Raw genomic sequence first — 24563 nt, 5'->3', positions numbered from 1 at the left:
ATAAGATAACAAGCAATACAACCAGCCAAGAGTATCATCACTTTAAATGTGTTCCAAATTACACACCTGGCAGCACTGCTTACAATTTCCCACAATTATTCTTTTAGCCAAAGGCAGCATAAGTATTAGGACACTTCTGGAGTTAATATTATCTCAGACATCACCACGTATTAGCCCAAAGTAGAGCCTCAGCAGTTCAGATACAGAGGATGTGTAAATTTAGCACCTGCAAAACACCGAAATGTCAGTTTAACTATAAGGGGTAATGAAATTTTCTGCCTTGCCACAAGACTGGTTGAGGACAGGCTGCAATAGGATGTGACTGACATTTCTGCATGGACTGTCACTGGTTAACAAAAGGGCACCTGCAAAAGGGCCAGACTCTCCAGATCCTTCGGATCATCTTATTTTTTTTTCTCCCTGCCCAGAGTGGTTCTTGCTGGATTACATCCATCACTGTCTTCCAGCCCAAGCCTTATCTGTCCAGACACAAGGGGTATTAAGAGACATTGTTCAATGTTCGGTCCCTTGATAATGGCAACGTTAACTTCCCACAAGAACTCTGTCATGATCTCGATAAAAATTAATATCCCTATGGCAGTAAGTCTACTGCTTAAGCTCCCTTGAAGCAGAAGGCTCAACAAGTTACAGCCAAACATGATATCAAAAGATAAGAAAGTAAGCTCATACAAGAATGACAAAGCATCCAACTATTCTTTATATATACGCTTGGAAAGAAAATAAATTGTTCTTCAATCTAAAATTCAGATATCAGCCTCTATCTAGTCCTGCACAGCTGCTTGAGCAACCAAGCTGGTGATCTTTGGGGAAAGTCTCTTGAAGCTGGTAATTGAGCTCAGCCTGTTAGGCAACGCCGTTAAGTCACTGGACCCAGGGGTGGAGGATAAAGCAGGAGAGACACATACTCTTGAATTACCCTGACATAACTTCAGGGCTTTAGACCAACAGTAGCATGCTTCCTTCAGAAAGGCAACTAATGAAGTCAAGCATCCCTCCACACTTGATGTACAATTTCAAACAGCTAGAAAATAAACAATATAATGATTTAATTCTTATTGAAAGACAATTCGACTTTAATAAAATATTCAAGAAATAAAAGACCCCAGGTCTGATCAACCCCAACTGTTAAAACATAGAAGCAATAATGATGATGGTGTTGAATGCAAAAAGCAGACTCAGGCAAAAATTGACCTAAACTTTAACTAATCTTCTACATTACCTGCAGCGAAAGACAAACAGATGAGTGTAAACACAACAGAAATAACGCAACATTTGTTCACATGATTTAGTACTAGATTAACCACTGTCTTCATGGGAAAGAAACAAACCATCTCCACAACACGGCACTAAAGACTGCTTAATTTCTACGCATCCTTATGAAAAGCCAGCTGCTAAAATAAAATGTGCTCAGTCTGTTCATGATATTCTATGCAACTGCAGGTAAGAATTCCTTCTTTCCTCTTCTCAAGAGGTGGATTTTGACTTTTATCCTAAATAACGTAGGTTTACACAGTTTATACTGTTCCTGTCTATACTTACTGTTAATTATTTCCTTTCTAAACTCTTGGAAATACCAGGCAACGTCAATCAAATTTAAGAGCAACTAGAGGTTAAAAAAGATCTTGAGGTAGATCCGAAATAACAAACCTCATGAGAAAAGGCCAGCAGAACACAGCTATCATGTATTGGCTTGGTAGAAGACCACGGCATGCACGTACCAACCAGCTGATCAGTGCTAAGCCAGCCACCGCACACGCTGCCTCTTGCCTGGTGGAGGTGTCAAAGGATGTGGTGAAGAGATTAGGGCACAAGGCTTGGGTTTGTAGGCAGTGTATAGCACCTTTTTTTTTTACCCTCCCTCTGCTGTGGACATCAGACAAAGCAGAGACTGGAACAGCATTCACTGCACACCAAATCTTTATCTTAAATATAGGAAAACCACACCATAAAAATGGGAATACAGGGTTAAAAAGAGAAGCCTGGGAAATACATCTCCCTGTAAGCAAGATGCCACCGTTTTAAGTTGACAGGATTAAAAGAGCAGAAATCCCTCACAGAGAGACTACTTTTGACAAGAGAAACCCACCACTTATCTTCAGGTGACGGAAAGCAGTCCTGAACCATAAAACAATGGCTGATGTGGAAGAATCTAGTGGGTTTATGGGGAACATAAAATGTTTTAGTCTCGAAATTCTGGCTTTCAAAGGGCATTACACAAATTCTGAAGCGAAGAGTGATATACTTACACTGCAATCCAACTTGCAGTCTTGTAAACATGAACTGCTATCTACGTAGCTTAAAGTATTATGGTTTGTTAACCATAAATCAAATATAAAACACAGCACCATTGTTTCAGTTTCAGTAACTTCTTTTATGTTAATAAGTCTGAATATTTCAAGTGACTTTCCCTCCATATTTATTCTGAAATTCTACAGTGCTTCTTTCACAACGAATCTAAATACTGCATGAGCTGAATTCACATTTATAAATATTTAAAAAAAAGATAAAGCTTTCCAATATAACATCTTACTTTCATTACTTGGTCTGTTGGATAAGTTGAAACCAAACATCATGGATTATAAAAGAAATCAAGTACAGCTTACTTATGTAGATGATACTATGAAAATATTCAGAAGAGAAAACAAAATTAATAGTGGACTATAAAAAGAAACTGAACAGTATGTACATGTTTAAGAGTACTTTAACTGAACTTAGAAGCAGCTCAATGTTGCCAAAATAGCTTCAGTAAGTTGCAGCCAGTCCAAACATCTAACAATGGCACAGCTTCCAAAGTTATATATGATAAAAACAAATAATGAAAGATGAATAGATAACTCACCACAAAACAGATGCAGAGAAAGGAACGGATTTTATGATGCGATAGTTAGTATTGGCTGCATTACAGAAATGGAACACTGACAGTTGTTCTACATTAGCCTTGTCTTCCTCTAATTTTTTAACTGCCATTACCTAGAACTTGGTCTTTACCATCGTCACTGGTCATCTAGGAGATAGCACTCCTAACACCATAAACTATACCATCTGTATTACAGTGTGGGAATAAAAGGTACTCACACAAAGCAGTGCCGAAGATGTGAATTTTAGTGTCAGGATAATGCTAGTGAAGTCATTTATTACAAAAATAACAGAACAACAATGTCAATGGACGGACTTAAAGGCACAGTTATAAACACATTACTCCAAGACGACCCTACTCCTTTACAGTGGAATTCATCCACCAAACAACAAAAGTCCTACTGAGGTCAGAGTTTTCACTCCAACACTGCTCCAACTGCTTCTGACTGACACTCATAACATTTCAAGCGAAAACGCCACCCGTAGCCTTCCCACTCACAGTCCATTCTCAACTCACACAATCTAAGCATAAAAAGACACCGAATTTGAGGATCTTGCAAATTCCTGGCAGGAAAGCAGGTTTTTGCAAGGTCCTAAACTGAACAGCCTGCTCCCATCTTCTCCCCCCACCACCCTGTTGCATTTGTAGGGCACCTAGTATCAGATGCTCTACAGCACGATCATGCCTCTTATGAATAACAGTAATTAAAAATAATAATATTACCACACCCCACTGACTTGGCTGCAGATCTGGCTTCCTGACCAGGACAGGGAAACTTGCAGGCCACGCATGCAGAATCACATAGTTAGCCACAGCTGGCCCAGTTCTTGCAGGAAGGAGTCCCCAGGGAACAGTGGGGAGTGGGCGTTAGGCCACAGACTAAATTATCATCTCATTCAACATTTTTTCCTCTCTCATTCTACCTCTTCAGATTTATGGGGCAATCACTGCAAAGGGTGGGGGCAGGTGGAAGAGACCAAGCTGGTCACCGACAAGGTGGCAAACAAGCCAGGAAGACTATCAGCCTGCCGATCGGCTTCCCACTTTGATCGCAGCTGCACACTCCACCTTGCTTAGAAAGGCAGCAACTACACAAGCTCATCCTTCCCTAGTCAAAACAGAAGAGTCAGCTGAGATGTGCTGACTGAAAAGACCTGACACAGATCGCTGACCCTTCTGTGGGCAGATAGGAACTGCCTCCCAGCAACTTTGGAGAATCAAAGCAGTAGCCTGAGGGGGGGAGAGGAAAAAAAAAAAAAAAAAAAAAAGGCTTTCTTCTTTGCCTTCTCTACCCACAGCAAGGTGCATTCAGACACAGCCTGAGGGTAGATGAGCTACAGAAAAGTGATGGAATAAATAGAAAAAAAAAAAACAGAGGAAAAGGAGAAGGAAAACATCAAAGGAAACTGCAGCTAGCAGCTGGAAGGAGAGATTAAATCCCTTGTTAAAAATCCATGTTTTACAGGGCTTGCTAAAACATATATAAAGGGGAATTTCTAGTATTATATCCACCTGTCTATCACATTCTTCAGCCTTCAGGGCAAACAGTGTTTTGCTTTAAGCTTCTTAAGTCAGTATATTGCATTACTTGGATATTGTTATTTACAAAGTGCTCTATGTGCACCTACTGCTTCACAGACAATTGAAGTGACAGTTCAGGCCTTAAATAAGATGCAACATTTAATGAGAGGCATGGTAGCTCAAGATGACAGTAAACAAAAAGGAACTGTATTAAAAACATGCATCAAAACAGCAAAAGGAGAGACATCTATAATGTGCTTGCAAATTATTAGTTACTATTTTTAAATCAAAGAACTGTGATCTAAAGATTAAGAGCAGATGACTTGGGATGAAAATAAATAAATCTGGGTTCTCTACCAAATTCAGGCACCAACAGTCAGCGTACTCTTTGATAAATTGGTAAACCCTTATCTAAGTTCTAAGGAAAATGATAGCATTTCCTCTTGTAAGACTAGAAAAGGCTGTTTTAGTAGCATAATAAATTGCACAGAATCTCAAATACTTTCTGCACCAGACCCATAGCTAGTGTTTGAACCACAAGGTATTTCTTTGGGCTACGCTCTCTTGATGAAAACAAGAAAGTACAGAATTACCCAACAACCTAGGGAGAACGAGCGAACTCATAATTACTCTTCACCAGTAAAATGTGAAAACTTATCGCTGCCTGAATTTTTTCCTGGTTCCTGTTCAACTAGATGGATTTTATTTGTATTTCTTTTTTGTTGTAGTATACAATGGCTAAAAACCAAAATATCTGTCCCATTATACCTGCAGACAAGTCCAAATCAGTCTTTAACTTTCTTACCAGTTCGGTCTCTCGCCATAACATAGGTCATTCAGACATGTACATTCATGGAACCCTTTTCCCCCCAATTCTCTTTATTTTTCAACATCTTTTTGAACAGACACTAGAATTAGCCTGTGTTTTAGCACAGTCTCACAAATGATGCATTCTAAGGTCACGCCACTTCCTTGCCCTAAACGATACCACCCTGCTTCTTCAGCTGAACGTTGTACTTGCCCTCTTAATAAATAGGTGCTCAGGTTCAAACTGTTCTCAAGCGTGACCCAACCTATTTTTCTGGAATTGCTGCCCTCAACTGCCATATATTCTCCAATCCATAACTGCAATCTACAATCTTTCATTGTGCATGTGCCCTCTTACACTTGATTGTATTAAAACGCACGTTGTTCAAATAAGCACATGTTGACAATCCAGTTCAGTCTGTCCAATTGTTTTCTACCTTTAAATAAACAAAATTTAATGTCGCCAGAAATTCTTCTCTAAGACGACATACGCTCTATTTTCTTACAGATTGTTAAAGATACCGGACAGTCCTGACAAAAACTCTGAAAGCAATGGATGATCTTAACTTTATAAAGCAATAAAAAAATACCTCTCTTTTCCCAGTTTTTTGGTTTTTTTTTTCCATTTTCCAGTATTTCCTAGAAATATTGACATACTAGTAACTCCTGGGGTTGGTGGTATGTAAACTGAAATATACATAAAATGAACCTCAGAGCCTGCAAAGAGACCTTTTGAAGCGGTCACTCCCACTATTGGTAAAGTCTTGAAAACCAGCTAGGACATCTGAAAGCTAATACACCACTGCAGGCCACCAAAGAAGTGAATGAAAAGAAAACCTAATGCAGCATGATTACTCAAAGCAGTAAGCAAATGTAGAGCTGCACGCTGAACTAGCTGCCAGCAGTAGTAATGCCAGCTTGTAAAGCCTGCTAAGGAGGAATTACAGTAATTGGGGATTGTAGTCATGAGCTACTATAGCAAGTCATCACAGGACAGTAAGGGTGAAGCCTATGTAACCAGATAAAACACAGCTTTCTTATTGTGTCCATGGAAAAGGTGTAATCACAAGCAGCACCAAGATTTTTTTGGTTTGCACCTTGTACCTGTATGGCTCTTAAGCCAAAACAGCAAAGGAAAGAACAGCCTTCAAATCAGAAATCTCCAAAATCCAACAAGTCTTTTTGTTTTGCAGGGGTGTGGAGGGCAGGGAATTAAATGGCTTCGGTGTATCCACAATGACAATACCGTTAAAGAAGGATAACGAAAAATATAATCCTCTAACTACAAGCTAGATCAGAAGAAGGGATTTCGTGATGGTGGCAATGGGGTTGTTGCACTACCTGATAAATAACGTAACTGGCTACATCAGAACATACACTAAAAGTGCGTGCTAACACAAGGCTGCTTTCAAAGTGGCAACGTGAAATCAGTTTGGCTTTTCTCTGCACCACCTACTTTGAATACTGGAGTTTTTATCAAACCTGAAATTACTGCAGCCTTCATGAAGCTAAGGTTAACACAGTCACCAATTAAAGTAAAGTAAAACCTAAACTATGGCCAAAGCAGGGTACAGTTGACCATGAAACTGTAATGCACATAAAATACAATACTATGAGGTGCCAAGAAGCAGGATTTTCATCCAGAATATATTACTGCTTATGCCTTTGTTCTGCTGAATCATGGCTGCTGAATCCAAGAGGTTAACAGCTGAAAATTAGCATATTCCTCTAACATTTGAGAACACCAATTAATTTTTCTTATCTGTTAATATACTTCCTCCTCCCCCATTACAGATGGAAAATTTAACAAACTAACTTGTTAGTAGTACACCCTTTGAAAACTTTCTAGGATAGTTTTGTTGCCGAATCCTCCTGACTGAACTTAGTATTTTCATAGTAGAGGTCACAGCCAACAAGAGTTGCTCTATGTACCCCTCATTTAGCAGTACAGTCCTGAGTTTCAGATGTCACAGCTGAGTCATTCCCAGGAACACAGCAATGCCACAGAGTGAACAGGACTTCATGAATATCAACCCTACAAGCAGCAAAATAGTAAAGACTGAAACATTTTTAAAAGCCTGGGTTTCCCCCTATTCAAGTATTGTGAGCTTTTCAAAACCCTAAACCACTAAAGAAAACAAAAATGCCAAGAAACAGCTGCACAAATGGCACAATCGAAATAGTTTCTACGTATTTTGAAACACTTCTCAAAGTTTTCCAGATCTTAGCAAATGGATCAAATTTCCTAAGTTTGCAGATAGATTATCAGTTTCACAAACAATTTTAACATACAATGGAATATATGTTAAAATTCTATTTACGTTCGTCTAAAGATCATAATATTTGACTACACAAGCTTAGAGATGGTCTATGTTACAAAATATTTTCCCAAATCCAGCTAAGCTTAAGGTAACTCTTTCAGGAAGGCTGTCATACACGATCTGTACTCAAATGCTTTTTGCCCTACAAGCTAGCATAGCATAGGCTATGGGAAGCTGGTATGTGTAACAAGATACAAGGAAAATAAATAAGATTCTCTATAGAGGAGAGAACTTACTGTAAATTAATAACAGACCTATACAGCTGTGCAGATACTTGTATGAACTGAAGAGAGGCTGTTGAACATTCAGTGTGGTACAGTGTGTTTACGTGGGCACAGCAGCAGTAGAACTACTCAGCACTACTCTGATTATCAAATGTATGTTTTGAAAAAATGCTAGCAGGCTGCCTTATACATTCAAACCTGCTCTTTTTTGCAAATATAAAGATGCTCACTTATAAAATAAATATTTGAAGTCACTTGAAGCCAAGAAAGAGGTCAGAATAAACATAAAGAAATCTTTCCTCTACCAAACTTTAACCAGCGCCATGGACTGAAACCATGACACTGAAGGCTCATTTCCTTACTTCCCTGTGCACTTGAAGAACTGATGTGATACAGGCAGTAAAAATCCTGTATCTCACAGATTTTTTTTTTCCTGAAGGACTCGGGCTCCTTAAGTGTCTTTGCAGCATCAGGCCTTAACACTTCAGGACCACATTACATTATATTGATTAAAACAGTAATTCAGAAAACCTAAGGAATAGGGGGCCGAACAATCACAGTCAATCTCATCACCTCAATGACATGCTGTGAATGTAATTAATCCTAAATTTATTTAGAGAACTTCACACCCCACACATAAAGCAGCAACTCCCTGCTGGCTTCAGACTAGGTAATTATGTTGTAGCAAGGACTAGGTTTCCAGTATAACAAAAAGATGGAAAGGAAAATAGACCTATGAAGCTAGCCGATCTTTTAGGGTATGTCTCACCCGAAAATCAAGAGAAACAAATATAACACGCTTAGGAATACCTGAGTTAGCTTTAATTTTGTTAGTTCCAATACAGACAGCAGCTTCTATGGAGACTACATAAATGCCACCAGGAATCCTGTTTTTTACCCTAAAGCACATAGTGCATGCTTAAACTGTCATGTTACACCTATAGTCACCAAAATTAGCAAGATTACATTTGCCTTAGGTTGCAGAGCACATATACTTACAGGGGAGGTGCGACTACAGAGCACGCACGTGTTAAAGGGGCCTACAGAGCGGTATAACAAATGAACCTGCAGATGGTGTTCCACAGGACACACATCTCTCAACATACAGATCTCCTTTACTGTGTGCGCTGAAGCTACTACAATACATCTCTCAACATACAGATCTCCTTTACTGTGTGTATTGTAGTAGCTTCAACGCACAAATGATGACATCATAATTTTTTGCAGTAGAACAGATCATGAATAAAATGTGAGATGGTAAGTTAAAAAGTAGAAAAATAGCAATAATGAAAAAAATAATACAGATTCCACGGGATAAAATACTTTTCTGTATCCCTCATACCCATAAAACTTTGAGACATATACAGCTGTGCCTAAGTAAGTGTACTAACCCCTGGAAAACCGCCAGGAACACTAACAGCTTCACCTCCAATTCACGAACGCAGAAAATACACATTTACCCATACTAAAGTGGCACATGTTTAAAACTAAACATTATTTAAATGTTAGGTAACAATATTTTCAATCAGCGTGGGCTCAGTTGTTCTCTCACATAGAGACGCAGAACAGTATGCACTGAACTGCCTGCCTGGACAAGGACTCCGAGGAAGCCGCTCAGCCTTCCACCCAGCCACTCATGATATGACCAGCAGGCATCACGCGGCCGAGCTAGCAGAAGGCACATATGTACAACAGTGGACAACAAAAAGCAGTGTGAATAGAGACTGGCACAAAGGGGAATACAAAGCACTGGAGAAAGACATTAGGCTACACAAAGGAACCTCAGCACAGCAAGAGTCAGTGGGTAAACTACTCTGACTTCTATGAAGGACACAACTCCTATGGGGTCGCAGACACGTAACTCCCCTCCGGCAGAAGGGAAGAAGTTCTCTTGCAATAAACCCACACCTAGATTCCCTTGGGCTTAGCAGCCCATATTGCAGCTATCAGACAACCAGTGTTTTCCCAAAGCTCGTTCTCCTCTCCCTCATCTCCTTCTGCTTAGAGTAAGGCGTGAAGGATGGAGAAAAGCTCAGACTTATAATACAAATTCAGTTTTAAGTTCACCTCGCAGAGGCTGCCATATGTATCATAGTGGTTTGTAAAAGCTCTGACCTAAAGAAAAAAAAGCAAGCATGCAAACCAGACAAATTAAATTTAATTTTATTATGGAAATGAAAGTAATAACAGAAGTGACAGCAGGGTGGATGATAAGCTCACTTAGCAGGGGAATCAAATGAAGTGATGACATGTCATTATGACCTCAGGGGTTAAAGATGCAATTTTCCATCTGGCTGCATCTGGCTTTTCAACATAAATGTTGACACCACCTGCTGAGATTTACTACAAGCTGCCTCCATAGGTCTTTGTCTAGCTTTTGTTGCCCAGATTAACATTTACTTTTCCCTCTTCTCTGATCAGTTTTGCTGAGCAACATGCTCCCTTCCTTCAAAACCCAATGAACAGTTAAAAAGATTTTACATGGCACTTTATAAATAGATCAAATTATTAATAGTAACTTCACAAGCAGCCCAGGGAGAGAGATGAGAAACCTACAAAGCAGGTAAAACCAGCCTTAAGATTGCAGACAGGAAGATGGAACTTTAGCTACACTTGCTAGTATCTTGCACTGCCTAAGACTTCCAGGAATCTACTTTTCTCTTAACAGGTACACAAATGAAATAATTTATCTGAAAAAAAATCCCTAGAATTAAAAAGGTAGATTGTATTCACCATATCCAATTGACTATTAGCCACCTGCATGTGTTTTATTCAGCAGTTTATTAATAAGAGTTTCCAATTCCAGATACATTGTGCTTAAAATAAATCATCGTTTACCAGCCTAGTGACACATTCACTTATTCATCTAATTTAGCCACGGCCAAACTATGATCTCAAACCAAATCTATAATCAGCTACTGACACACTGTTGGCTATAAAGGTTTTATTTCCACGTTGAATATTTAAAAGCTACTACCAGTGATGTTCTTCTCCTGCAGGCTTAATCTGGAATAGGACTGTAAGCTTACTACCACTTGATAAATCCATTACATTTTTGCCTGTGCCAGCTTTTTTTCTAAGCCTACAGCTCCCAGGCTTTTCTCTGCCAGTACAGGTGAGCTACAAAGTTTGCTTCCAGCTGTTTTTAAAGTGCTCCGATTCTTCAGTAAGAAGAACCCACTGTCTGTTTTAACTGTTTAAACAAAGAGGCCCCAGTCTCCACCAGGACTTGGTTACAGACCAGGGTAAGAGGGGAAGAAAACAAAAACCCTCCACAGATTTTGAGAGTGCCCCGGGACTACAGCTATGAAAAGACAGGAGAAAAATGGAGACAAAGAAAGTTAATGAAGCTTACATGGAGCAAAGAATAGCTAAGAAACAGAACAGAGAAAGTATCCAGACTGATGGGACACGCAAATAACTTCATTGAAAGACCACCACAAAAATACCTATAAATACCTTCCCCTCCCCAAACTCTTTCAACCACAGAGGCAATTACTGGAAGGATGTCATAACCTTCTTCCCCTGGAATGGAAGATGTACCAGCCCCCCTCCAGACATCTTGTTCACCCTGGGGACCTGGGACCCTTTGCTCTTAACAGACAAGTTGCCACCCATTTCTGTATCTGTTAAGGTATTTTCTGAAGGACAAGCGAACTTTGTTTTTTCCCTTACGCTGAAGGGAACAACAAAGTGTTCCTGTTTACTTCGCACACGCTTAACTTCAAGCACATGCTTCACTGCTAAACTGAACAGGAATGACTTAAGCATATGCGTAAATGCTTTCCTGATTCAGCCCCTAAAAATAGGAATGGTTATTGCAGTTCCTCTTTCTCTTCTCCTAATGACAGACAACTATTGTGCCATGTCCTTATGACAATAAGATAGCTTAATTGCCTTCTTTCCAGAAGCTGTCAGTTCTGCTTAACTGGTACATAATGTATGCGCCTGGGAGTAAATGTGTTAATGTATCAGTCATTTATATCTACCATACATTTTCCTCTGCTGTATTTAAAGAAAGCCTTGGTTTTATGACTGACGTGCTAGACATTATATCCATAGATATGGGCAGCAGTGATAATACTGTCTTATGACTCATTTCTTAGTGAAAGATGCATGAAATAACTTTCTCCTCCTTCATTTACTGCACTTTTTCAACTCAACTTCAACCTGAACATGAATTTCCCCGTACCTGTATTTAAGGTGTGGCTGACAAAAGCCTCCTCAGAAATGACAGTGTAAAATGAACTGGTTGTTCCTGTAACTAATCAGGATTGACAAATCAAAATGTTTGGAAACACCTATAGTTGCTTTAGAATATTTTGTGCATTGTTTTCCTGTAGTAGCAGAGTCATTGAAAGCATACAGGGAAGAATAAGAATCAACACCACCTACAAAATGAAATAAGCAGCTATGAACTGAAGGCCTTTAATTCTCCAAGAAGTAATGGTAAGGTTATACCTAAATATATAGCCTGTGCAAGCTGGCTCAGTTCTCTTTCACTTTCTCCTTTCTGATCATGATTATTACCAAGTTCCCTCTATATCCCCTCACTTGCTTCTTATGCCTTTGCACTTAAGTTATTTTTTCTCCCACAGTCTCTCATTAAATTGTGAACTAGAACGCAAAGACTATTTTTAACCATTGTTTTATGAGTTTATATCTTCCTATATTAACAAATATGACAATGGCATTTTTGTGTATTAGTAAGGCCTTCCATTTCAGAGAAATATTACTTGCAACTCATACACATGCTTTTGTGGGTCTTCAGAGAAGGCTGTGAAGACATAAAAAGTGAAGGACAAAAAACAAAAGCTATTTGAAAAATAGAATAAATCTGACAAGAACAATATAAAGCTTTGCAAGACTTGAACATGCAGCTCGCTTTGTTCATTTACCCTATTTCTCACTGTTTTCCAACCAATACTTTTGTTTTTAAACCATTAAAGCATGCTGACACTTCTAAGCAGTCTGGTCGCAAAGTTTCCAAGACTCTGGGAATAAGTATAGCCATGCTGACTCCATTGAAAGAACCTGGGTGAGACGCAGAAGCGGTGAAGTGCAGGGACTTTGCCTGGAAGTGGCAGAGTCACTCTGTCCTCCCAAGTGAAGTGGAAGCCAAAGCATATTGCCAGAGAGAGCGAGTTGGCGTGCAACTACAGGGCAAGAGTACACAGAGCACAGAGATTTGTGACACTTATTCTGGTGTTAATAATCAATTGATATAACTGGTATAGTCCATAAATCAACTGTTTCACACAGATGTAAATGGTTTGCATGCACGACTGTCATAGCTAAACCCCAGTTGGCAACCAAGCCGCTCGCTCACCCTCCTCCCCCCCACCCCCCAGTGGGATGGGGGAGAGAATCAGGGGAGGAAGTAAAACCTGGGCATTGAGATAAAGACAGTTGAATAGGACTTTAAGAGGAAGAGAAAATAATTATTATGATAAGAAAATATACAAAACAAGTGATGCACGATGCAATTGCTCACCACCCACTGACCGATGCCTATCCCATCCCCGAGCAGCGATCGCTGCCCCCTGGCCAACTCCCCCCAGTTTCTATACTGGGCATGGTGCCATATGGTCTGGAATAGCCCTGTGGGCAGTTGGGGTCAGCTGTCCTGGCTGTGTCCCCTCCCACCTTCTTGTGCACCCAGCAGAGCAGGGGAAGCTGGAAAGGCCTTGACTCAGTGCGAGCCCTGCTCAGCAACAACCAAACCATCAGGGTGTTATCAGCATTCTTCTGGTATGAAATCCAAAACACAGCACTATGCCAGCTGCTAGGAAGAAAATTAACTCTATCCCAGCCAAAACCAGGACAGCGTCTGACCAGAACTGGAAGTTGCCAATTCTATTGGAAGTTATAAATTCAATTCTGAAATAAGAAATTTTTTCCAACCTTTTCCTAATGTTACATAAGTGCTATATAAACATTTTTGTTCCTAAGAAATATCGCAATAGTTTGAAAATTCCCCAGAAGCTGTTCTTTCCCCCAAACCATTAATATATTAACAAAAATTCACATTTTTAAGATGTAATTCCTCCCTCCCTTCTCCAGTGATGTCACTGTATTAAAAAAGCACTGTCTTCGCTTACGTAGTAAGAATAACTGGGTGGGCAAGGCTACTAAATGAAAAAGACTGATCATACTTCCATTTATAGGAGATAGCATTTCTTAAGTATGCTAAGAACATTTCCCACATCAGTAACTACTTAAGAACTTACTTGGTTTTTTGAATCCAGATGCAATAGTCTGTAATGAAGAGATCATTAAGGATGTAGGCAGGGTCATTCTCCCTAAAAGTCTTGTGAATATCCAGCAGACACTTCAAAACCGCAGCTTTTCCTGGAAATAGATTTTTATTTTTGTAATTCACTAGAAATCATGATAGATAATCTTTACCATCTCCTCACCTCTGAGGCTTTCATAACCATGCTATCTACAACCATCCTGTAACTTTAAGTTGATTCACAGTCTCAGAACAGCAGTAAGATGACTATGCCCCTCGGTATCCACATCTATGTGGATGTGGAGCCTCTGAATCCAGTAGAAATCTCTCTGCAAGACTAAAGCCTCAAGGCACAGTCATGCGTGTTAATTCTCTACAGCTGAAGAAGCCCCCTCCCCCAGCTTTTCCACTTCTCTGAGTTGTGCTGGCCCAAACTTTAGGAGAGTCATACAGCCCACCATATTTAAAAAAACAAAACAACAACAACAACAAAAAAACTCAAACAAAAAAACCCAAAAAACCAAAACACCAAGCTGAAAAGTAACTTGCAAATAACAGGAAGTTATGCCCCATCACTTACTGAAGAAAAAGAAAACCTATTCCCCTGTAGGCCTCCACAAATACCTCTTCTGGAAAATAATACGGTTAAAAACACACAGACCACAGCAGGGTCAAGCATGCAGGAGCCACAGCAGTTGTATAAGCCAGTGTAAGCGATACCATTACCTAATATCCAACCATTGCCTTAAATTAAGCAGAACTTTCCTACTCCTGTAGAGAATAATTTGGCAAACTGAACTCCCAGAAAGAAAAACTCACTTCAGGCTCAAGAAGGTGCCATTTGACATTCAGTTGATAAATGCAGTAAAAGATTAAAAACTTGAATATTTTCTCATCAAGAAATCTTTCCATAGTCAGTTTAACTTTCTTCATATGCAACTACTGTTTAAGAAGATAATTTATTAATGTAATCTCCAATTAGCTCCTCCCTTAGTTTTCTGAGGAAAGTTGCAAAGGTTTAAGTGCTGGAACACTAATAAGAAAAAAATTCACTGTTTAATGGGGGGAAAAAAAACCCCAACCAACCCAACATTCAAATGAAAACAGCCACTGCTGCAAATGGAATCTAATAACCCTCTCCCAAGAGGCTGGCTCCTCCTAGGCTATGAAATCTGAACATGGATGAAATTACATTTTACAGATTAAAAAAAAAAAAAAAAAAAAAAAAAAAAGATCAGAACTCCCCCTGCTGTTCAAGCACAAAATTTGTTTGTTTGTTCTTAAGTAATTCCATGCTGAAAAAATATAGACAGAGAATGAAAGTTAAAGGATGTGGAACATGGCGCTAAGGAGAAAGAACCTGGAGAGTAAAAAGCCATGGCAAACAGAACTGAAAAAACCCACTGGTTTGGAAGAGACAAACTGAAGAAAAGTCAGGAAATAAAATATAAAATCCCAAATATAACTGATGAACTTTTAGATTGTATCACCATCAATGCTTGTCAAGCCAAGCCTGTCAAACTTAACTATTTTGACTTAAAAGAAGTGTTCTCTTTTAAAAAGAAATTTTATGTGGAATTAAAATTTTGCTAATTTTTTAAGGTTCTAGCTGTCAAGCTGCCAGCCCGAACCATTTACAACATCCACTACTGTTACTCATCTGCCAAGTAACAATGTAAATTAGTGACTGCAACACTAATTCTCAATAAAAAGTAGTCTGTCTTCATAAATTATGGTTTTAGATTATAGTAGCTTAATGGGCCTCTAATCAGAGAGGTTGCAAATCTAGCCAGACTTTATAATATAAGGAACCCTAGGTACAGGAAAACACACAGAGCATGGCAAACTATCAAACTTCTGCTTTCAGAATATGCATCTTCTACATGGCACCTTATAAACAAGAAGTCTTTATACAAAATTGCATTTAACTCCTTACCACAGGAATAAGAAGAGTGAAAGAACAAACACTATTTAAGCCTTAATGCAAAATATTCAATAACACACAGACGATTCTTGCCCTATTTCCGCGAAATTCCACACTGTATGTTCACTGTATGCCATGGAAGAAAAGATGCAGCCATGCCAAGGATAACCAATTTCATTTTCTTCACATAGCTTAAAGAGGCAAGCACTTTTGAGTTCAAGGGTGAAGAAGAAAAATCGTCTGTTTAGAAAAACAGCAATAAATTGTTTAAGAGCAGGCACAAGAAGCTTTGATAATAATCTCAGGAAAATACAAATTATTTATTTTTAAATCAGTTTTTGCATATCTTCTGTGTAAAGTTACAGCTCTGCATTATACTGATCAATAAATACACTGCTTTTTATGCAGATACTATTTCCCAATTATTCAAAAAAACTAGTTATATTTAAAAGTACAAATAAAAAGACTCTAACCTATGTAATAGAATCAAAAATTTTATTTTCTACACTATTAAAATTTAGGATTAATAATAAAACTTAGAAGTATACGACTTCAGACAGATTCTAATACCCTCTATTTTTTGGCGTGAAGATCTGTGTTAGAGGTAAAGGAGGATAACAACCAACTTGAAATTGGGATATAGTGCAAGATGGGGCATCAAATCTAAGTATTAACCCATTGGTTTTCTGAGACAAAGGTGGTTTTCCTTTCCTGCCATTAAAAATCATGACACTGCTGTTGGGGAGAGGATGAGCTGCAACTTCAGAAGAAAAGCAGCAGAGCGGCTGAGCAGGCAAGGCAAAAACCGTATAAGTCGGAGCATGCGTCTGCAGATCACTGGATTCTTCTGAAGTTCATTGCTATGACAGCTGGTAGATGACAGCCCACAACTTTAATTCTACAGTTTCAGAAATCCAGTCCTCTTTCCACAGGTTAGTTCAAAAAAGGACACAATTTGACCCCAGCTTTGTATCTGCCATTTGATAGAACAACCTACTGATTTTATACCATCATAAAATTCTGCCAGCTTTCATACTGAGTATTTGGAAGCAAAGGAAATGAGTAGTCCCATCATTCTATTTTACATTAAGTCATTTTTCCTCCAGATTTGTCTGTGTTTTTCCACATTTTCAAGAAGGAAGAGCACTCATCCACCAGCATAAACTGAACTTTACTGTCTCGTTAAAAAGTGAGAACAACAGCATTCTTAAAAACAAGAGAAGAACTCTTCCGGACTTTTAAATGAAAAAGTCCTGGTAGTAACTTATTCAGCTAGGCAACAGTACTATCTGTTTTTAATGGATTATTATATCATCCTAAATCTATTAGAGTTAACTGCTGTACGGAAAGAAGCAAAGCATATTTTATGTCGCAGAAAAGAGCACAAGCGAGTCTTCTCTTTATTATTAGTTCATAGATGATAGCGTCCAAGTCAGTATTATGCAGTGGTAACACAGTGTCAGTAAATACTGACAACCAGCCCACACCACTTACTTATTACATGTCTATTGAAAAGAAAAAGGGCTCCATATATTTACATAAAAACCGCATCTGATAAATTTTTGTAAGTCAACTGTCAAATGCAGTATATACATTGTTGGGAATAGCACTGCAGCTGGATGTGCCACTGCATTTCATTCCTTTTTTTAATCTCATCCAAAGGACAGATAAATGCAGTAGATATCCTAGATAACAACACTGAATTTTGAACAGTTTTGCTGAAGTATTGTAAGTATTAGATCATTAAAAAAGCATATGAAAAAAATCTGCTGAGGACCTCAACATTAATCAGCTTAATGCATTCATCTTACAATCAACAGTTTGGCAGGAAGCCTTAATTAAAAAGTGTTTCAACCACACACAAGGATCCTTAATAGCTTAAAAATGCAGTATCCTGTACCTTGGAAGTGATCCACCAACACAGCAGTAGTATTTTTAAAGTCAAGTCACATAACTTGAGGCATAACCACTCAGTCCCATAGGAATCCTTTACTATTTTTAAATAAATTAGTGTACCATGCTTATTATTATTATTATTATCATCAAAACACATAATATGTCCCAACTTCTACTACTGGCATCCTGAAAGAAATCCCAAGTCAGGATGAGCTCAACTCAAACCAATTCTTCTTTAGGTTAAACACCAGTGCTCTTGCATCTACACGAAAAGAAATGGTTTTGTGCTACTATTTAACTGAATTCATTATCTGTTACTTGACAGTCGTTTATACCTACATTCATCACACATACATTGCAATACGGTGCCAAACTGGTGAGGCATCATTTCCCATAAACAAAGAGGATAACAGAGGATTTAATGTTATGCATAACTACTATGCAGAGTTTGCTAAATATTTTGTAAACACAGAAATTCCTCAAAAGCACGGCTCAACTTCCACTGAAGTTTGAAGGAGGAAACATTTTGACTGAACAAATGTGCCTTGGCAGTAGAAGCCTTGTCTACAAATCCATTTCTTCAAAGAATGCATAGACACACACTTCTACCCCCCACACCTTCTCATTTTAGACAGGTAAATACACCCATTTTGTATCTTTCCCAAGTCTTCGGTAGTTGGCCACTTAAAAAGTTTAGTGTTATACATGCACCATAATAGTAAATACTGATTTGATACACAAACCCCAGAACTTTCAGAAGATAACACTAATCACCATTATTTTTATCACTACACCACTAACTTGCTAATGCCCCTCCCAATAGATTTATGTCTACCTGAAGGAAATAATATATTTGTGTCTGCTTCCCAGGCAGCATCTGGCGATTACCATGGCTCATACTCAAGATCATGTCCTCCTCTCTACTATTAACGATTCCAGTTGAAATGGCCATGCATTCTCTTCTCTTGAGGCTTGCACGTGCCTTTTCAGTGTCCTGAAGATCCATGGCCAGCACTGCGGAGGCTGACGGTTGCCCCATCCTGCCCCATTTCCCAGGCAACCAGCACAGCACAGACATGCACAGAATGAAGCCAGACCTGCTGCATTTAACTTCTTCCACTGCTTCCAAAGCATTCTAACCATCAACTAAATAAAGTTGAATTTCTTTTAAAGCTTATGGCAGTGATTTTTATGCAAATCACTGAGGGCAGAAAAAACAAGACTAGCCTATCTCCCATCCCAGTAGCGAATGAGTTAGTATACCCAAACTACTCCTCCAGAGAAGATGGGGACTCTGCTGCTGGATCAAGACCATCATGGGTGACACAGGCAGACCATGATGGAGAACCACTGTTGGGGCCACTGTACTTTGGAAGCAGAGGATAAGTAGGAAACAGCAGCCATAACTCCAACGTAGGAGGATGGAGTAGGAAACCTGACACACCACCTCCCTTACCAAACTACTGAACATAATGTGTTGGATCATTGAATGTTCACTCCAATACCATTTTCCATCATAACATTAAAAGAAAATCAAATAGCTTACCTCTCATGTACTGTCCTCTTAAGACAAAAATCTCAAAGGCTAGCAGCATGGTTTGATTTCAGTTTTGTTATCAGAATTTTATTTTTTCACCCTTACGAACAGTAGCATAAGCCAGTGGAGATAAGAGGGACAGCATATACCTTCCCCTTAAAACTTCACTACCTGACTGTTATAATGTAAATGGTATTTTGAATCAATAGGTTTTAGCAGTAATACAGGTTAATACTGCCATTTGTATTTTTTTTAATCCTGCAACTCACAAGCACTGAAATAAACCAAAGTGCTGCTTCTCAGTGATTCTTCCGTCCAAAAAAAAAAAAATCTAACACTGAATGCTTTTTTTAAAAGTAGTAACTCACAATAAATAGAAAAGTTGCAAGTAACTTCAACAACCGAAGATATAAACATGGTTGTGTACAACTACACAACTGAAGCTGGAATAACCATAAGTTTGAAAATTTGTACTGTTACATGAACAGTGTCTGAGATAAACAGGGGATACATAAAAAGAATGTTGCTGCCGAAAGAATAATTTGCAGTCACTAAGATGACAACAGCTCTGCTCCTGAATGCGAAACAAAACAAAGCTACAAATATGTAGGGTGTAGTCAGTTTTTTATTCTTCAGGTTTAAACGAATTTTTTCCATTAATTCTTTTTCAACATAATAGTTTTCATGGTATTCACTGCTTAGTTTTTATGAATAGCTGTTATTGGCTGTTATTTAGAACTGTCTTATTTTCCTAATAACACGGAGAGAATTAAGATAACATACACAAGTCAGAGATTTTGGCCTCGGCTCTTAAGAGGGAAAAATTACATAGGAAGTACTAAAAGAAGAATGATGCAAAACAAGTTTGGATGCTGATATAAATTCAGGATTTCTGTTCTTCCCAAACGACCACTGGACTTATCACCATTGGTAATTTCAACCATTTTGCCTGAATCCTGCAAAGAACTGTAACACCGAATATGAACCACAAAACTACCCCTTGCCCTCAACTGTGTGATTCTGTATGGTAATACTAAACTGGCACACACAGGAACTAAGATGGCTAGATGTCAAATAGTTATTTGGAACAGGAAAAAAGAAAATAATTAATAGACAGGCTCAGTTTTAAAAAAAAAAACAACACCAAAAAAAAACCAACCCACAGAAGATCTAATTCTAGAAAAAGAAACTGGGAAGAAGAGGAGGAATTCAACATTAGGGTAAGCTTCCTTTCTGTCAAAATCCTAACATCACTGACAAGGGCTAAATTAGAACAATAGTTTTTCCAAACAGTAAATCATGCAGGGAAGCTGCCCAGATTTGCAACTGCAAAACCATGAGGAGCAGAACTTAATCAAACAGAACAGCTGGAGCAACTGAAGATGATGATGCTTTAAAAACTTCCCTTAGATGGAGACAAATCATAGAAGTTAGCAGAAATCCTTCCAGTCTTTTTAACAGGGTTTCAGTCAGGTAATTAAAGAAGGCAGAGAACAACAGAAAACGACAGGGCTGTCGCTATACTTGTAACAATATGTGACCCTGCTTTGAAATAAGAACTTAAGACACCTTGAGAACATGGTCTAAAAAAATTAGAATATCTAACCTACCATAACCAAAGTTTCATTAAAATGTTCTTTTCCAACAGAAAAATATCTTTACAGGCAAATACAGCATAGAGAAAAATACTTTAAAGACCTTTTCCCTGAACTTTAATAAATCACAGTTGGACTACCTTGATTTATCAAGATACAAGATCTGATCAAAGATTTTTCTAAGGATGAGACATTCATAACATTTCTTCTGTGTAGATTTTTCTGGCATGAATAATACAGCTGAATTTACATCACAGCTGCACGTATAATCCTCTGGCTAATAAATTAGTTGCTTCAGGGGCTTTTTCCTGGTACGGACACTACTTTTGTTCTCTTCTTTCCCCAGCCCCATTTTCACAAAACCACAAGATTTCCAGAAATGTCAGTATCTATCAAGTTTGAGTGAAACTGGCCAAAGGATTTAAAAGTTATTAAAAAACCCCAGACATACAAATAACGTGGCTATATAGGCATCACTTCCAATCCCTAAAAAACTTACCTAGTTGCAGTATCATGACTGTATCATTGAAGGCACGCGTCACTAATCCAAAATGTCTGTGTAGAGGATAGCATAACACTCTTCTTCCAAAAGACACCAGGACATCATGAATGCTAGTGAAATTCTGTGCATATCAGGGAAAAAATCTGAATTAGTCTTTGTGCTTTTTGATACAATTAATCAGGTTTTTGTTTGTTTTCCTTTAAGGAAAAAAGTCATAGCAGAATAGCGAAAAAGCACATTTTTCATATATTAGACATCTAAAAAAAAAAAAAATCTGTATTTTAATAGATATGGAAATCAACATGTTAAACAGAAACAAGGCACTGCACATTTAGTTTGCATGGCAGGATAACAGAAGACCTATACATTTTAGTAGTTCTGAATTTAAAAAAGAATATAGAGAATATTAGAATAAAACGTCTAACTCATACTTTGCCATTCTTTAGATTAAAGCAATAAATTACATCTGTCCCACATTATTATATATATATTAAGGGGAAGCTATAAAAAGCTTTTTAAGAGTAAAGAAAAATTAAAAACACATGATATTAACAAAATACATGTGTACATATAAGATCTTTAAAAGTGATACATGACTCTGCCTTTCATGAGAATTATAGATTCAAGACAGGGATAAATATTTTTTTTTTGTCCTCCTTTATGAGTGAGGAAGACCTCTAATTTACTCAGGCCAGAGGCGTTAATGAGTTATTAAAGACTTTCTTAAGTGAGTGATTTCCTTTCCAGCTTTCACTTTTCAAGACAAAATATTCCATTTAAGAATTCAAATAAAAATACCTGTTTCACCTTGAACTCTCCATTTATTAAAATTAGTAAAAATGCTTTGCTGACAGCCAGCACTTTTTTGCATTATATGACTACTTCAATGCATTTTTCATTTTAATGGATCACCAGTAAGCATTTAAACCATTTATGTTTTGTTATTTAGTATTTAGAGCCTAAGGTGTGTACATGTCACGCACAGCAAAATGGTAGTCAGTTCAAACAAACCATAGCTGAGGCAATTTTGTTTACAGATTGATGAAAACACCTGCCTCTACACGGTTTGTATAACAGATATAGTTATTAACAGCTTGGTGCCAGGAGACTGAATTTTCTGGGTGTGAAATATACTGTTGGCACAGGCTGCGCCAAAAACTGCTATACTATAGGATAAGCACATGCAGAAGACTCCTTCGCTATGTTAGGAAATGGATATGAAAAAAATTCAGGAGTATTTTAACTGCACTCCTTTGTGACTCGCTACTGCACAACATTCAACTGGAAACAAATTAAAACAAACAGATCTAGAAAACCAGTTATCATAGAACAAGTTATTACGGAGTATAACATTTGCCACTACTTGAAACATTTGAAGGACTGAACCCAAAACTCCTGTCAAATTTCATTTTTGATCCTGCAAACCGAGACTTGGCTCGGTAATTTCAGGGATGAGGACAGGACAGTCCTTCCTAGCTCGCTGCCACCATAAGAAATAACCGATTGCAGGCCAGGTTAAGTCCCTTCCACTTCCAGCTCTGTAACAACTTAATTACACAAGCCTGCATGCTTTCGGTATACAATCTAAAAGCGTGAGGAACAGAATCCAGTTTGTTTCCTCTAGCCTATGTTGGTTTCAAAGGGCTAGCAGCAACTAAACAAACAGGGATGTGACAATAACACTGAAAAGAAATAGGCAAGTAAAGCAACACGTGTCCACTAACTTACTCCACAAGAAACCCAAACCAAAAATATTCTGCACACACCTGAAAGATCACGCAATCATCAAAGCCTTAATGAAACAACAATTTAACAACTACAGAACTGAGGTCTTTCTGCTACAAGAATACGGAATTCAGCTTCTCCATGACAGGTGACAAAACAAAAAGCCACCACCTTTTCAGTTGAGTTCCAAGAGCTTTTCCTATCACTGGGATTATTTTTACTTCTGGACTTCCCAGTTCCACTCTCTAATGTACTCTGAAGCCATACAGCAAAATGGGGGAGAAGCCAAAAGCCACCTGATTTGCAGCCAAGAAAAAGAGCAAGCTAGAAGTGCAGAACGATGAACTGGGAAGGCTGAAGAAAGGCTCAGCAGTCAAAACACCCAGAAGTGAAAAATAAGCTGCTTTATAAAGGCCTGCCATCTTCAAAAGTTATTAAAAACATCTATCTGAGGCAAGACTTGAAGGACACAACACTAACAAATTACATTCCCTGCTTTTTATGCCCCTTCTATTTTAACATGCCAGTTAAACAAGAAGGTATCTATGACTTCTGATCTAGGAGCTAGAAGGCTGTATTTTCTTGCCCTAAGCACGGAGTTGCACACACATGCTGCGGACATGTGTGAGGAATAGTTACAGTTACTTCCTAAACAACGGTGAACCAAGCCCAGGAGCTAGGGACAGTGTGTAGACAAGCAGCTTTTTCATAGTGCCTATCCTTAGCTTTTCCAGAACGGGCCAGAGGAAGGCCCAGTACCCAGACAGACAAGAGGTTGTACTCCAGCCTCTTAAGGCTACTAGTAGCTGGAGGCCCAGAAGTCACAATCAATTTCTTGTAAAATTTATTAAAAAGAGGACATACACTTAATTCATCCTCAGTACTGAAAGAGTGAGCTTTCCATAAAAGCAACATACAATACCACAACCAAGTAATACAGCAAACACACGATGCAAAACTCAAGTTTTAACTTACCTCCAGCCAGCACAAGGTTGCACTCAGTTTCCTGATGTTCCAAGGTGATTCAACCTGATTTTGAAGAGGAGACCGTAAAACAAGTATTATCTAATTCAACGTTCAAGACTGCTGGCAAACTATTTAAGATAACATTCCGGCAGCAATTTAAGAACATTTGTGAATACGAAGCAGTAATTATATTATGCGCACTGAAATGGCCACAGGACAGCATTAAAAATTATATTGCAATGCAGATGTTAAATAACTGAATTGGTTTCCGTATTGGGAATATCTAGCCCATGCACAAAGCCTTTAAAATACAACAGCAACCACAGAAAAACAGTATTTTAGTGGAATTCTGTCCCTTTTCACCAAGCAACAGAAACTTGAATCAACAAAGCTCAAGCTAAAATGCCTTGTTTCACAAAAACAGCTCAAGAC

General features: G+C 38.4%; 1 protein-coding gene across 3 annotated transcripts in view; it reads right to left on the bottom strand.

Annotated features, from left to right (window-relative positions):
* The window catches only part of SHQ1 (SHQ1, H/ACA ribonucleoprotein assembly factor), a 50275-nt gene that overhangs the window by 7321 nt on the left and 18391 nt on the right, over positions 1-24563 (bottom strand). For all 3 annotated transcript variants that reach the window (XM_035901413.1, XM_009645968.2, XM_035901414.1), the window contains exons 9-11: positions 24141-24194; positions 21438-21561; positions 13982-14102 (exon numbers count right to left, since the gene is read on the bottom strand). In XM_035901413.1, coding sequence (XP_035757306.1) covers positions 13982-14102; positions 21438-21561; positions 24141-24194 — 299 coding nt within the window. The remainder of the gene's footprint in view (positions 1-13981; positions 14103-21437; positions 21562-24140; positions 24195-24563) is intronic.

Source organism: Egretta garzetta, unplaced genomic scaffold (assembly GCF_000687185.1).
Source record: "Egretta garzetta isolate BGI_Z169 unplaced genomic scaffold, ASM68718v1 scaffold228, whole genome shotgun sequence".
Classification (NCBI taxonomy): domain Eukaryota; kingdom Metazoa; phylum Chordata; class Aves; order Pelecaniformes; family Ardeidae; genus Egretta; species Egretta garzetta.
This window is presented reverse-complemented; position numbering and strand designations above follow the sequence as displayed.